Genomic DNA, 15,269 nt, shown 5'->3' with positions numbered 1-15,269 from the left:
ATATATATATGTATATATATACATACATATATATATATATATATAATGTACCAATAAACTTAATTTTTTTTTAAAAAGAACTGGGGTTATAGCTTAGTTTGAAGTCCATGGGATCAATCCCTCCTACCAAAAAAAGGAATTGAGCAGCAGAAAGGGGACAGTTAGAGAAGCATTAGGTATATCATAACTGGAAGCACACAGTGCTTTAGTCATGCTGAAAGAGAATAGCAACATAAGGTCAACAGTAGTTCCCAAGTTTCTGAGGTGAGCCACTGGGTAATGGGCTGGTCCCTTATAAGAGGTAAAGAAAAAATCTGAAAAAAAATTATGAGGAGTGATAGAGTCATCTATTTGAGAGAGAGGGAGATGCTAGGGAGTACTCCTAAAGGGTAACTGGATGGATGAATTTGAAAGCAATACATAAGCAAGAATCACAGAATATCCTGTTGTTGAAATATCATGGCCCTGGAAATCTAGAACTTTATTTTAGCAGACAAGACAATGGGGCCCTACTCAGCCCTACTATTAACTGTTGCTGTCTTAAGTAATTCACAACACTTCAAGAATATATATTTCTCTCATCTTTAGCAGAAAACTCTATGATTCCTTTTGACTTTGACATAGATACTTTCAGATAGTTTTAGAATTTAAGGAAAGAGGAACTTTTTCTTGAAAGGCTCCATCACAGATAATTAATTGCATATAAGGAAACATACTTGGCATTATAGTAAACCTAGAAAGTTATTACATGGTTTCTTGGAATATTGTGCTGAAAAGTATAAGCACAGACCAAGCTTACCAGAAACAGCTCTGTGATCGATGAGTGATGTCCGCTGCAGACACAGAGGGAAGAAGTAGAACACAAGGTTTCTCTCTATCACCTTTCAGATGTGCATCAAAAAATGTTTATGGAACTTAGGTTCCACTCTGGTTCAGCCATTGGGCTTGGGTAATTGAGTTAAATCATTTCATGCGCCTGAACTTAACAGGTCTCAAATACATCAAGCAGGAGTCTACCCATTTTTCCCATTTTTGTATTGAAAAGGTCAAATTAGAAAGAAACATGGAACAATGCTGGTCTTTGTGAATTTATATAAGCTCATCTAGTAACACTTGGGGATGTCAGAAATGTGGAGGAAGGACCAACAGGTAACCCTATTTCCTGAAAGATGTAATTTCAAAAGTTTATCATTAAGACATTAATTTTAAAATTGTCTAGCATCTCATAATTTAAAATTGCAAAGAATAATGGAAAATAAAGAGTCTCAGAATCATAAAATAAGTAAGGAATAAAGAAAAATCAGAAAAGAAGAGGGGGTAACATCATTCATTGCAGGAGAGAAGGGGTGAAATAGTGAAAATTGATTTAGTCCTTTTGAAGAGAAGCTGGTAATGCATATCATGAACCTTAACAATATTTAAAATCTTTGGTCATATAATTCCACTTTGTAATCCATATCAGGTGTTAGGCAGTATTTTCTTAAAACATTGGATATAGATATTTCAGGATCTTCTAGCCATACCAGTGTCTGTCACTAAGTACTCAACCGTACTGTAGCTCCAGCAGACCAAAAGCAGCGACAAAAAATACATGTGTGAATGGGTGTGGCTTTGTTTAACTAAAACTTTATTTTTAAACACAGAAGCTAGTTTTGATGGTATTTTGTAGGCTATAGTTTGCAAATCTGTGAGGTAGATTAAGAAGATATTTTTAGTAAAACTCCAGATATATAGAAACTTAGGCCAAAATTTTATCATTCCAGCCTTATTTATGATAGTAAGACACAAGTGCAACCTGAATGTTCATCAGTGGGGGGACTGATGAGTTTTGATCATTCTACTCAATGGAATATCACATAGGTATTAAAATCCTGCTTGTTAGTATAAAGAGATGGAGAAATGCTTCAAATATGACTGGAGGAATTAAAATAGTTTTTTATAATGACGCAGATGATAATGATTATAGCTAACATCTAAGAACTTTACATACATCAAATCACTTAACCATATAAAATATACTTTCTATTGTAAGTACTTTATGCAGAAGCTGATGGCAATGGAAGCTGCTAGATGGTGATGCAGTTGGGATTTGAACATAGGTCTGCTTAATGCTAAAAATCACAAGTAAAAGCAACCAAACAAACCAATAAAAGCCCCAAATTAAACTTTGCTTATTAAAACAACCAGAAGAAAATATGCTCAACAGGTTAACATTGTCTGTCTTGAGTGGTAAGTGATAGACATTAATTTTTCTTAAGAGGTTCAATATTTTCTCCAATGGGAATGTACTGCTTAGTAATGAAGAAACTATGCTTGTGTTCTGTAGGGAAGCTAAGGCTAGAAGAAGATGAGGTGGAACTCAGGTAGGAGAAATGTTTACTTGGAGGGATCTAGCAATTTCCTCTGGCATGTCCTTAACCTGCTTGGTCCCTGTTTTTGTTTGTGGAAAGGACATGACAGTCCCTTTTTCTCTGTCTTGTACCAGATGGAGTTGCATGGAGTTTTGTTGTTGTACTGTTGGCCCATGTTTATGCTCTCTTGGGTTGACCTTCTAGTCCTAACTCTCTTTCTGCTTTCTCTCCTGCCCTTGTCCATCCATCTGTTCCACTATACAGCTGACAAGGTCAATGATGACTTCTACTCCAAGCGAAGGCACCTGGCCGAACTGGCTGCCAAGGGGAACCTGCCTCTTCATCCAGTAAGAGTGGAGGATGAGCCCCGGGCTTTCAGCCCTGAGCATGGGCCTGCCAAGCAGAATGGACAGAAGTCCCGCACCAACAAGATGCCCCAGCATCCCCTGGCCTACAACTCTACCACCAACTTTAAGGGCTGGGACCCCAATGAGCAGTCCCTCCGGCGGCAGGCTTATGGCAACAAGGGCAAGCTGGGTGCAGCAGAGTCGGGCTCCAGTGACCCCCTGGGAACTCGCTCCCAACACTACCCGTCCACACAGCCATACTTCATCACCAACAGCAAAACAGAAGTGACTGTTTGAGCTGTCACCACAGGGAGCACCCTGGAGACCACACTCAACTTAGAGAGGCAAAAAACATCCTGGCCCATACTTTCCCCGCTCCCACACCACACATCTATGCTCACTTTCAATGGGAACCAATTAAGGATCTACTGGTGATACAGAATCTTTTTCTGGGTCATGCCTAATATGCATCAGGTGGAGGAAGAACTGAAGCATGGACATTCAGCAATACAGCAAAGGGGAAACTGAAGCAGTCTTTCAGCTTCAGGCTCAAGGTGGCCAACTCACAGGCCCAAACCATGGGGCTAATTTTTCTTTTTCTCCTAACTTGAAACTGAAATCCATGATTTAAAAAAAGAAGAAGAAAAAACTACAAGTAGCACAATTTAGAAAAATTGTCCATTGGAGCACATATACCATTTACTAAATGCTGTCTATTTCTTGGTGGGGCGGGGATAGAGAAAGAACAAGGGTGGAGTTCAAAGAGGAGTTACCTGGGGAAAATATGCTCACATTCTAAGCATTTTCTAATCCCAAGAAGTGCTGTGGACACAAGATGGTGACAACAGAGGGACAATAACTGGACCCCAACCATTGTATCAATAGTACTTTTCATATTAATGTTGGAAGCAAAAAAAAAAAAAACTCACAAACACTCAAACTCACAAAAATAATAGACCCCAAACCCACCGGCAGTGATGAGAAAGCATTTAGAGAATTCCCATAGACCATGACTATGGAAATGGGAGGGATAGACTTATGGCGGGAAGAGGATCCAGAGAGAATACTTACTAAGTTTTAAAAGGGACAAATAAAATATAGGCTCACTGTAAAACAGACAAGAACAGTAAATTAACTTTTGTCGAAAATCTTCAAGACTTGGGAAATCAAAATGTTATTTACGTCAACAACAAAATATACAGTTGGAAAAATCAACAGGAATGAGATGAGGACCCAGAAGATTCTGATTTCTGGTGTTTTTCCCCTCACCTCGAAGGCCTGAAACAGCGACAGAAACAAGTCCTCTACTAACTGTCTATCTCTGATTTCCTGTCCCCTTCAGTGCGTTCCTGCAGCCGCTGCCAAACTTCAACTGCTTTGGACTGAAAATGTTATAAGCGTGGGTGGTGCCTTCAATGTGTTGCTGTTGTTTGATGACAGTCTTGTTTCTCAAGTGCAACCTGTGTCCTCTTAGCCTTTCTCCTTCCTGTTTTTCTGCAGTAGTAAAAGTTGTTTCCATTCTTCCTGTGTAGGTGAGCCCAGCCCAAAACACCTCTGAGGGGGCTGCTGCAGCGTCAGCGATATCTAAGGACACTCCCACTGTCCCCACAGTCCTTCTGAACCACCTCCCCAGACACCCCATGCCTTCATCACTCACCCAGAATTTCCTGAAGTTGACTTTCAGATTGGTTTTCATATCCAATAATCCTGGGGTACCCCAACAAAAGCAATTTTCCTAAAAGTCCTGTTTGTTTAGTATATAGGTGGAGAAGAGAGTATCATATCAAGTGTGAAGTTTCCAACTAGCTCCTGAACATCTTAGCTAATTAATAGGAACTCCAAAAATCCCACAGTTCCTTTGGCATCAGAAACTGCAAAAGATCTTATCAAAGAACAGAACATTTCTTGCAACATTATGCCTCCCATCTCTCCACTCTGGCATCATGAAATCAGCACAACTGGATATTTATTCCTCACCTCACTCCATACAAATACGAAGACACTGACAATGCCTTGATCTCTCTGGGCCTTAGTTTCCTATCTGAAGCTTGGGGAACTGGGGCTAGGTCAAGCTTTTCAAGCTTTTGAAATATCAACACCTCTGCCTATTTTTTAAATTGAAATCTCCCAAAGTACCTACTATGTAAGGTTTCCATGTATAGAGATGTGGTCCAAGATGTAGCAGGGGTCAGAGACCCCTTCATGTTAAACCCCAAAGTGGAGTCAACAGAGCTTGGCATGGTCAGTGTTTCTTTAACGCTAGTCAGCTACAGACCTGCAAGATATGTAAGCACTCTGTATATCATCCTCACAATATTTGTATCTAAATTGATTCATTTTTAATTTTTATGATTTTAGAAGGCCAATTTCCTACCTTCATCACAGAAAACCAGTATTAGAAAACCAGTATTATTTACTGTAAGCAGAAAGAATTAGTGCGAAGACAAGGCAGAAGTGATTAAATTCTAGCTTAATACTGATACCTGTGAAAAGATTCACACCCTAAAGTCTGGCACAAGCTTATACTATTAAAAAGAAATTAGAAGGTGTTATAGTGTTCAACATACAGTACCCAATGGAGATTTTCCTTGGATTAATCAGATAAACTGAAAGGTAAAAGAAAAAGGAATCTTTGTTCAGGTGAGCCAGTGTTAAATAGTGCTAGATCCCTTTACTCCACCTACCATCCTTTTGCATAAATTAGTGGTCCACAGCTCACACTTCAGGAAATACTGGGTTTATCTTTGAGGCTCCCTCCAGCTCAAAGGTTCTATGATTCTTGTCTCTTTCTCAGCTTACCTTTGGCCTTTGCTCCTGACCCGCTTTATCTCATCCTTATCTTAACTCTGACTAAGGGTTTTTCTTGGTCCCTGAATATGTAGTGTTTTATTTTTCCCTCATGCTCCTGTTTTATGGAGTAAACTCCATCCAGTGAACCTGGATCCTTGGAATGGGCAGATCTACTTTTGTCAGTGAAGACATAGCCTAGCATGTTACATAAGATGTAGCCATGATGGGAGCCTAGAAAGAACAAGTACTTCCCTAGTGGTACCGTCCAAGAAGGACATCTCAAGGAGTCCTTCCACTGAAGGACTTCCACCTTCCACTGAAGGAAATGGCTTAGGGAGATGAATCAAGGAGGAAAGTTTGGAAAGAGAAGGCTGTTTATCCTTTGACTTCCTTGTGGAAGTGGAGACAGACCTCATGACATGGACAGAAAGGGCAATCTATGGAACTGTGTATAACTGCCATTACCAAGGCAAGGGTCCCACAGCTAAGTGAGGAGACTTAGAAAAGAAAATCCAGATCAAAGCAGAGACTGCGTTCTCCTCATTCTGTGCTCTGGTACTAGGCTCTTCTTCCCATGGGCTGTCCCCCAGTTTCCAATGCAGTGGGAACAGTCCAGCTTCCCTTTGCCTTCCCAGAGTGTCTCAGCCTCCATTTGCCTTGGGCTCTGCCTGGCATCCCCATCTAATTCCTCCAGTTTTTTTTTTTTGTGTAAATGGAGCATATTTTATGTGCAAATATTTTAGTAATCGTATGTTCTGCAAGTAAACCTGTGTTAATACTTGTCACAACTGCAGAGTTTATGATACCAATAATACTTCCTACAATGAAGAGAAAAACATTTGTTTGTTTTCTAAGAATGTTTATTTGTAAACATATGTATTCACTATATTAATATGAATTTCTTACCTGGCAATAAAACTGATTATATGTGACACTGTGGAGGTTGTTATGTATTTTTCTAGGGCTCTACATCCTAATCTGATTTTCTGCCAGGAAACACTAATGTTAGTGTACAGACCAAATCTTTAGTTCACTTTCTATACATATATATTTTTTCTCATAACTAAATTGATCTTAATGGCTAACAGTCTTGCTGAGTTTTTGACTTTTCTTTTTACCAGTGATCAGAGTTATAGAAGAATAGAATATTGAAAGGATAGGACATTAGATTTTTCTCCTATTTTTAAAATTTTATTTTCTTCTTGGCCTTTGTTACACTAAGCTTGAAATTTTTAAGTAGAATCCTCTCAGAATATGGATTCTCTGGCAGAGGCTCTGAGACAAATATTTGGGTGTCAGCAGTTTATTTAAGAAGTGAAACCTAACCCTAACCCTAACCCTAACCCTAACCCTAACCCTAACCCTAACCCTAACCCTAACCCTAAGAGAACAATTTGTTATAATGAGCCAGAAATATAAGATTCCACTGAAATTCCAACTGACAGATTATGGTTGAACTCAAATCTTTAAGGGAAAGCAGGTCAAATAAAGCCAGGAGAGAAGCCCAAACAAACAAGGATAATGGATTTCAACACTGAGTAGCTCTAGAACCCTCTACCCTTCAGCAGTTTGTCTGTCTTCACTTTCCTATATCCTTTTCCTTCTACTGCATCTACCAAACCAACTGGCTTCTGCTTCTATGGTTTAGGCAGAAGCCAATTCAACCTCTTTGGACATGATACAAGGCCCAAGAAAGCTTTAAAATCTCAGCTGGGGTACAAAGTACATAACTAAACTCAGCACACGGGTTATCATCTGTGCGGTATCAATAAACATGGTAATAATTTTAAAGCAGTTGGAAGTGCTATTCGTAATGTGGCCCTGTAGCAAAAGCAGTGCTCCTACATTGGTAACACAGCAGAATGCATTTTTCACTAGTATCTTCTCTTTTTTAAACCAGGAATCAAACTCAGAACCTCATGTTTGCAGGCAGGCACCATGCCTTTGTGCTATTCCCCCTGGCCCTGCTGAATGAATTTTTGAGCTCCACATCTTCCTGAAGGGGAAAAGGAAAAAGCTCAAGAGTAAACCTTATCACACCACCTATTAGGGCAGCAGAGATTTAATGCTGTAGGGAATCTTTATAAGACTGTGTTAACAAGTCAGAATTATCTTGCCCAAGCAGACATTATTGATGAATAGCTTTCAGTGGCTGTTACTGTTCAGACAGTCCTAAGCTGCTGCACAGAGATTTCCCACAGCACACAGGTACACCTCCTGGTTATGCAGAAGTCAAACATTTGGCACTGGATTCTAATTCTGCAAAGACACAAGGGGTTGGGGCAGTAACTCACAGTGACTTCTTGCAGCCAGACATCTGGAAGTCTCTTAGGAAGGAAACCTCTACCCTGTATGCTTAGAAATTTTTGTCAGTGTCAATAGATAAGGAGTAGAAAACACAATCAGCAGCCAGTCAGAGGCTTTGAGTGCAGAGCCTCCTCACTGCCCACGGGTGTCTTAGCATGCAGGAGCTGATTGAGGGTGGAATCCCTGACCAGGGCACATCCAATAGCCCATGGATGCAGTCTTAAGATAGAGAACTATGCCTGTATGGGGAGGGACAGACCATGTTTCTAGTGAGGCCACTTCATTGGTTCCAATTCATAAACAACAACAAAAATCATGGAAAGCAAGTTTGCAAAGCTAAGCATGGTGCTTCTTGGATGGTACCACTCAGCAAGTACTTGTTCTCCCTGGGCCTCCATTGCAGTGCTTTGCCACATTTGATCCCTACATCTATAAAAGGTAGGTCCTAATATGCTTTGGATATACTATTCAGAGGTCTAGCTAATGTTTACTTCGTCCAAATGAATTTAACTAGTAAGTGATGGGCCTGAAACTTGAGCCCAGAGCTCATCTGTTCACTCTTCTGCCAGTTCTCACTTGGGTGAGCATGCAGATGGGCAGGGATACTTGACAAACATGCAGACTTCCAGGCTCCCCCTGCAGAGATTCAGGTGAGGTTGTCATGACTTGGAGCCAGACTTTGAGTGTTTGGGACAGACCTCCTACCACTGCAAAGTGGAGAGTCCTGGATCTGGCTGAGAAATACTGAGTGGAGCTGCATGGCCTGCTCATTTAGCATCTGTGGGATCATGCTCAGGTGGGTGCTGCTAGGGGGACCCACACTGTGACTTCATATCCAATGTTGAAAGCTTGCATCCTGTAACAAACAGAAGAAAGTCTGAGTCCAGAAGACCTTGGGAGGAGTGGTGGCATTGATTCACAAGTTTTCTGTGTTCTTGGGGCCTGACATGAGCTGTCTCTGGCATTATTCCCAGAAAGAGGAGATTGTGGTGGCTAATCTTTAATCCTGTTCTCTCACTGATCGAGAAGCCTCCTTCCTCATTACCGGGGCAGTTGGCATAGCCTTCAAGGTTGAATTCTTCATTATTTCCCAAGACCTCCTGTACTAATAACCATTATGGTGATACTTCTGTGATTTGCATACTTGGTAGATGCCTGGCTTTATGCTAAGGGCTAACAACCACTCATAACCTTTGTTGGAGGTTCTTTCCTTTTTTTGTGCAACATACATATTTGGGGTCTGATGAAGCCTATGGTTCTCAGATTAATGCTTGTCAGTGTACAAAATAAAATATATAGAATCAAAAAAGAATCTCACTCCTTTAAAATATGATAATGAGAATATTTTTAAAACCCACATTTATGATATATATAATATATTTAACTCATTAAACAAATGGATTAAATAAAAGTCTCTACTGATCTGTTTCAAAGTAATAAATGCACACACAATTATTTGAGCCGTTTACTGTAACTACAATTTGATATGACAATATTTGTGATTCTATCACTGACAAAGCTCACACCTATGCTAGCTGGTTTGCTACCTACATTTGTAATTGAGGAACATACTAAATTTCAATTAGAGCCTTATGAAAATAAAGATTGTTCTCCCAGTTAAATTCACAAACTCACTAAATTCTACAACTGAGACTCATGAAAGTCTTTGATTAAGATTAAGATAAGTACTCTTTGACTGGAAATTGAGAGCTACCAACCTATTTTCTCCATGCCTCTATTTTCTTTTCTGTAAGATAGGGATATCATGACTACATATCTACCTCACTGGCTGCTGCAAGAAGTAAAGTAATAAATAAAGAGATATTAGTTTAATGCTTCACACCAGGTAAATACTTACTTAGATATTTATTTTGTTTTTCCCAGATAATGACCCTATGAAATTGTATTTTTACTAATACTCAATCACAGAAGGAAAAAAATGGCAAGTTCAAGCTTGTACAACTAATACAATGAGTCAGTCAGAGCTGGTTGAAACTGGTTCTTTCTGATTGAACCCCCCGCTGTTGACTACATACTATGCTGTCATTTCTAAAGTAATTATGCTAATATGCTCACTAACCCCAGAGACAAGGCCATGTAGATATTGCATAAATAAGAATGAGTATTCCCAGTTCTTCACCTGTTCTTGAGCAAAAGATAGTGAGAAGTAAGAGGTCCAAAAAACTTTTCTGGGTGCCTATTTATTTAAAGGCATGTTGGAGGCAGTTAACAATGATGGCTTCTCATTCAACATAAACTCCCCCAGCTTACTGTTCGGCAGATCACAATTGCAAGGACCTCACTGTCCCACAAATTGTCAGATGCTATTTTTTAAATCAATATTGTTAGCAATATTCATCACATAAAATTGAAGTGTTTTCCTCATGGATTCAATCTCAGCCTTGAAAAATAATGAACATCAAAATGTTAATGATAGCAACCACTCCCGCTACCAATTATTGAGTTCTGATTTTCTGTCAAGTGTGGGTGAGGCACTATAATAGTGCTCTGAGCAAGAGATTTATACCCATTTTCCAGATGGGGAAAATTAATGCTTGGAAGTGAAATGACTCAACAATGAACATATATCTAGTGAGTTGTAGGTTTGCAATTCAAGCATAGAGTTGTTTGATTCAAAATGATCCATTTCATGTTGGAATGATCCATGCCTGTGGTTGTCTCTTTTGGAACAGAACTGTAGTATGTACCAATAGTTCCAAGGAGATAAATGCATGGAAAAGTATACTCTAGATCAGGAAGTCTTTACTAATCCCTGTTTCCTCCTTTTAGCTATCCGTGTTCTGAAGACATTAAGCTACGCTTTCTTGGTTGGACTTTCTGTCTTTCACATTTTTCAAGCTTGTTCCACATATCTGTCAGGTGCACAGCAAAGCAGACTTGACCTTTGGAATGCCTGAGCATCTAAAGTGGAAAGGGAAACAGGACAATAGGAGGCCTGTGTTACAAGTGAACAGGAAACTAAGAATCCCAACTCAGGGCATCTTATTTTGATTTTGAGAGTTACTTCTTTTTTTCTAGGAGGCAATGTAAGCTTTTGGATAAGAATATGACCCCGAGAATTTGAGGGTCCACCCCTAAGTCCTACTGAAGGATTAATAATAGCACCTACTGAAGGATTATTATGAGAGTGAAATCTAACGATCGGAGCACAGAGTGTTACTTTTAATATTTTGAAACTTCATTAAGAAATCATTATGCAACACCAAACTCTTTGGTTTTGACTAATACACATCTGAAATTGATGTGATACATTTTATTCCAACTCTTTGGCTATTAGTAATGTTCCAGGGAAGCCAGGGGTATTAATTTACTGTGGACTCAATTACTTATACTTTTGTAAAATTTTTCTAAATGGGGAATTACATAAATTTTTGTTTAATGAATGTTTCTTTGTTGATAGAAGGAATTTTTCAGGTTTATAAATCTATGTGGGATAAAATAATAGTTGATAACTTCAATGATAGTTTTAAAAAAAGGCCGAGAACCCCTGGACTTTGATGATATATTAGTTGCCTATTTCTACATAACTAATACTTATCCCAAAACTTATCAGCTCAGAATTTTCTTTTAACCTCACAGTTTCTAGGTTCAGGAATCTGAGGTGGTTTCCTGTGACCTTTGCATCAAGGTCTCTCCTGAAACCATAATCAAGGTGTTTGCTGAGGACCAATTTTCATCCAGGGCTCAAGTGGGTTAGGCTCTGTTTCCTAGCTCTTGTGTAGTCATGGGATTGATTAAGTTTCTCAAACACTTTTGGGTTGCAGATCTCAGTTCCTAGCTGGCTCTGGGCCAGAAGTTATTCCCAATTTCTCCAATATGATAGCTTGAAAGAGGGAGCGGGAGGGGAGAAAAAGGAGGGGTGTGAGGAGGAGAAGATGGAGAGAAAAGAGCGAGAATAAGAAGAAGATGTGGGAGGAAGGGAGGAGAAAAAGAAGGAGCAGAAAGAAGAAGAAAGAATGAAAATATCCCCTGCCAAAACAGAAGTTAACATCTTTTGAGATGTAGTGATAGAAATAATAGTCCCTCCATGTTGTCATATTCTATGGGTAAGAGACAAATTACTCAAGAGGAAAGAACAGCTCAAGGCTGTGACACAAATGGATGACATAAATAACTGTCATGGAGGCTGCCTACCACTGATGGTTTCTAAGTCCCCTGCATGACCAAAGTCTGAGTATACTGTGACGATTTTAGCATAAAATCTTAGCCCTACCATGAATTATTTGAAGTGTTCTACTTTCTTCACCCTCTACAATAAGGATAATATTCCCATCCACCCTTAAGCTCAGCGTGTGACTCCTTCACTGTAAGTGATCCAATGAGGGTACGGTGTGGGGTTCTGTGCTTCCCATATTAGAACTAAGCATTCCAGCCCTTCTCCTTTTACAGAGAACTGGGTGGGAGTTACCTGTCTGAGCTTTGGACATTGTGGATGGAAATGATATAGGTCACTTTCAGATCTGTTCTTTCAAAACATCCAGCATGATTTACCCCATGTTCTCTCCACAGTCTTCTGATTGGATGCCAACACCTGAGGAAACCTTGGAAGCCAGTGAAGATAGAGCCTCAGTCAACATGAGTTTCTGAAGGATTTTGTGGAGCAGTGGCTTTGCTCCTCACCATTCTTGCCGCTAAGTGAAATCGTTGTGAGAACAAATCCTGTCCTGTGCTAACACCTCATATTTTAGGGCTCATCTGATGAAGTAGCTATGTTTTCCTAAATACAAAAGACAATTCACTTTGAACAGCATGTAACATATAAAAATGCAATAAATGCTATGACCTGCATGATTACCATCTTAACCAAACTTCTCCTGTGCTAAGAACTTATGTACCTAATGTTTAATCCTCTAGCAATGCTGAAAGATTAATGCTCTATTTAATGCATAAGGAAGCTGAGGGCTTAAATGAGTTAGTCCAGGTCACAGGGCAGGTATCAAAGTGATAATATGAACTTGGCTTTTTCTGATTCTACCATTTCTAGCATCCACTTAACCCTCTCAGTGTCCCCTGTTTTGTCTGAATCCAGTTATTATAGTAAAACTTTCATAGGAAAAGAATGTCTTCATCATCAGCCTGGCATCTCCCTTATTTTCTTATCAGATTCTGAATCCTTGCTCGTGCTGTGTCGTACAGTTCAAAGAAAGTGTTTCACGTCAAGAAATGTCATGGTTTCTAGAAATAATTGTGTCACATCCTCTTGATTTTTTTCTTCCTTGGGAGTTCAGAGGTTTTACTTAGTTTTAAATCTTGTAATACCAATTCTTGAAATATTATAAATGGACACTCTGATTTTTAAAATCTCAACATTCAAATAGAGCACTTCACTGTTTTCATCTTAACAGGGAAAAATTGGCAGTCTCTAAAGAGGCAATTTGTGATGCACAGGGCCCTTGTTTTCTAAGAATTTAAAACTGTTCTTAACATAATTTTGTTTTTGTGTTTTCATGTCCCCTATGAAAAGTAGTTCAGCTGAATGGGCAGGAATTGTACAAGATAGGTGTCTATTGAGTTCTCAGATTCAGTGTACCAAAAAGCCAACCATATATATATATATATATATATATATATATATATATATATATCTTATTATTTTCTATAGAAATATGCCTGCATCTGATGTTTTCTCATGGTGCTTCAATAGAATTTTGGGAAGAAATGTAGAAAATCTTATGAGTACTTGGTACTTGTTTCCATTCAAGTCATTACAGAAGACTAAGTGCCAGTCCTTGTGCTTAATGTGGAGGGCATGGGTATCTTTCTCCTGCTACCTCTTTCTTTCTGTCTGTTAAGGAAGAGAGAACAAGGGAGTAGAGGGCTGAGAAAGAATAGGAAGGAGGAGGAGGATAGAGCCAGGACAGTGGGAAAACAAGTACCATATAAAGAGGCACCAAGAGTAGGTGAAATCCAAAAGCGTTATTCAGGTAACCTTGGATTTGAACACCCTTCCCCTCCCCGTAACATTTCTAGCTATGTAACACTGGGACAATGACTGAACTTTGCAGAGCATAGATTTTTCTCATCTGTAAATCAAATCTAAGTTTGCAGTGCTTGAGCAATTGAGATAAGCTGTGTAACACATTCAATCACAGTGGATGTTCAGTAAACTGGTACTGTTATTAATATGAAGGATTTGCTTAGTGTTTCTTCTCACCAGGAAACCAGACCATTGGGGTAACTTGATTTTTTTCCCTTTGTCTGTGCTGGGTTTGTCAGAAGTAGACCCTTAGACCAGGGTAGGTATTCAAGGATGGAAAAGGATCCTGAGATAAAATGATAAGGGGATGGGAGGAGCTGGATAGAAGGAGAAAAATTCAAATAAGGTAAATTTTCAGGCTAAGTCTCATATAAGGTAACTAAGAGCATGTTACCTTTTAGAATTTATACCCAGGGAGCTGAGCTTTCATTCTTACATACCTATCATTCATTAGCCAAAGGGAAGAGAATCCCAGGAAGTGTGTTTCTTGCTTCATATTACAGGCAAAGTTCTCTGAAGAAAGTCTCATGTGCTGGTAGTTAGAATTAAAATGATACAAAATTTAGAAGAGAGATGCCTAGAAATAGGAAAAAGGATATGAAGATGGCAAGGTGGAGCCCAACCATGTCAGTTATTCTTCCCATTCCAGAAATCTAGAGGGCATTAGCTCTGATCCAAGAACTCCCAGTTAGTAACACATGTTTTGTTTTGTACATAAATGCCGCAAGTTTGGCAAATGTACCTATCAAAAATATGGCTAAAAAATTATGGCTAATGGGAGGCATCTGGGGCATGGTTTTGGGGCCAGAATAATTTAAGACAAAACTTCTTATCAACCCACTTTTTATAGCCCATGTGTCTTAGTCTGTTTTCTGCCACTGGGTAACTGAATGCCACAAACTGAAAATCAGAAAGAGTAAATTATGTTTCTGGAGGTAAGGAGGTCAAAGAGCATCGCTGTGAGGCTCTGTACCATGTGATAAAGGTATCAGGCAAGCAAACTTGTGAGACAGAGGGAAGAAAGCAGGCAGAATTTATTCTGTCTGGAACACACTCCTGTGATAATTCTCATGACTCCTCTCCTTTGAGGCCCTCATGACTTAATCACTTCTAAAAGGTCCCACCTTTTAATACTGGTGCAATGGCAACCTGATTTCAACATGGATTTTGGAGAGAACATTCAAACCATAGCATTGTGTCACTTTGGGCATTAAATTAAACTCTGTGACTTAAATTTTCTTGTGCATGAAATAGGGATAACAATACACTTTCTGTAAGTATATCAAAGGCAGAAATGTCTGTGTTCACTGATTTATTTGACGAATAAATACTGAGAGTCTGCCTGATGTGAGACTCAGGGTTAAGGATTTGTACACCAAAATGAATGTGACACAGGCACTGCCAGACCTTCGAATCTAGAGAGGGAGAGGAACATAAGTTATAAATGCTATGATGTGCCTTCTACCCATGCTGTCT

General features: G+C 39.3%; 1 protein-coding gene across 1 annotated transcript in view; it reads left to right on the top strand.

The window, feature by feature from the left end:
- The window catches only part of Shisa9 (shisa family member 9), a 321,503-nt gene extending 317,881 nt beyond the window's left edge, over nucleotides 1–3,622 (top strand). The window contains exon 4 of the mRNA XM_004644223.2: nucleotides 2,616–3,622. Coding sequence (XP_004644280.2) covers nucleotides 2,616–2,995 — 380 coding nt within the window. The 3' untranslated portion in view covers nucleotides 2,996–3,622. The remainder of the gene's footprint in view (nucleotides 1–2,615) is intronic.
- Nucleotides 3,623–15,269: the final 11,647 nt, after the last annotated feature.

The sequence above is a fragment of the Octodon degus genome, unplaced genomic scaffold (assembly GCF_000260255.1).
Source record: "Octodon degus isolate 3935 unplaced genomic scaffold, OctDeg1.0 scaffold00195, whole genome shotgun sequence".
In the NCBI taxonomy this organism is placed as follows: domain Eukaryota; kingdom Metazoa; phylum Chordata; class Mammalia; order Rodentia; family Octodontidae; genus Octodon; species Octodon degus.
Note: the sequence above shows the minus strand (reverse complement) of the source record. Positions and strands in the feature narration are given on the sequence as shown.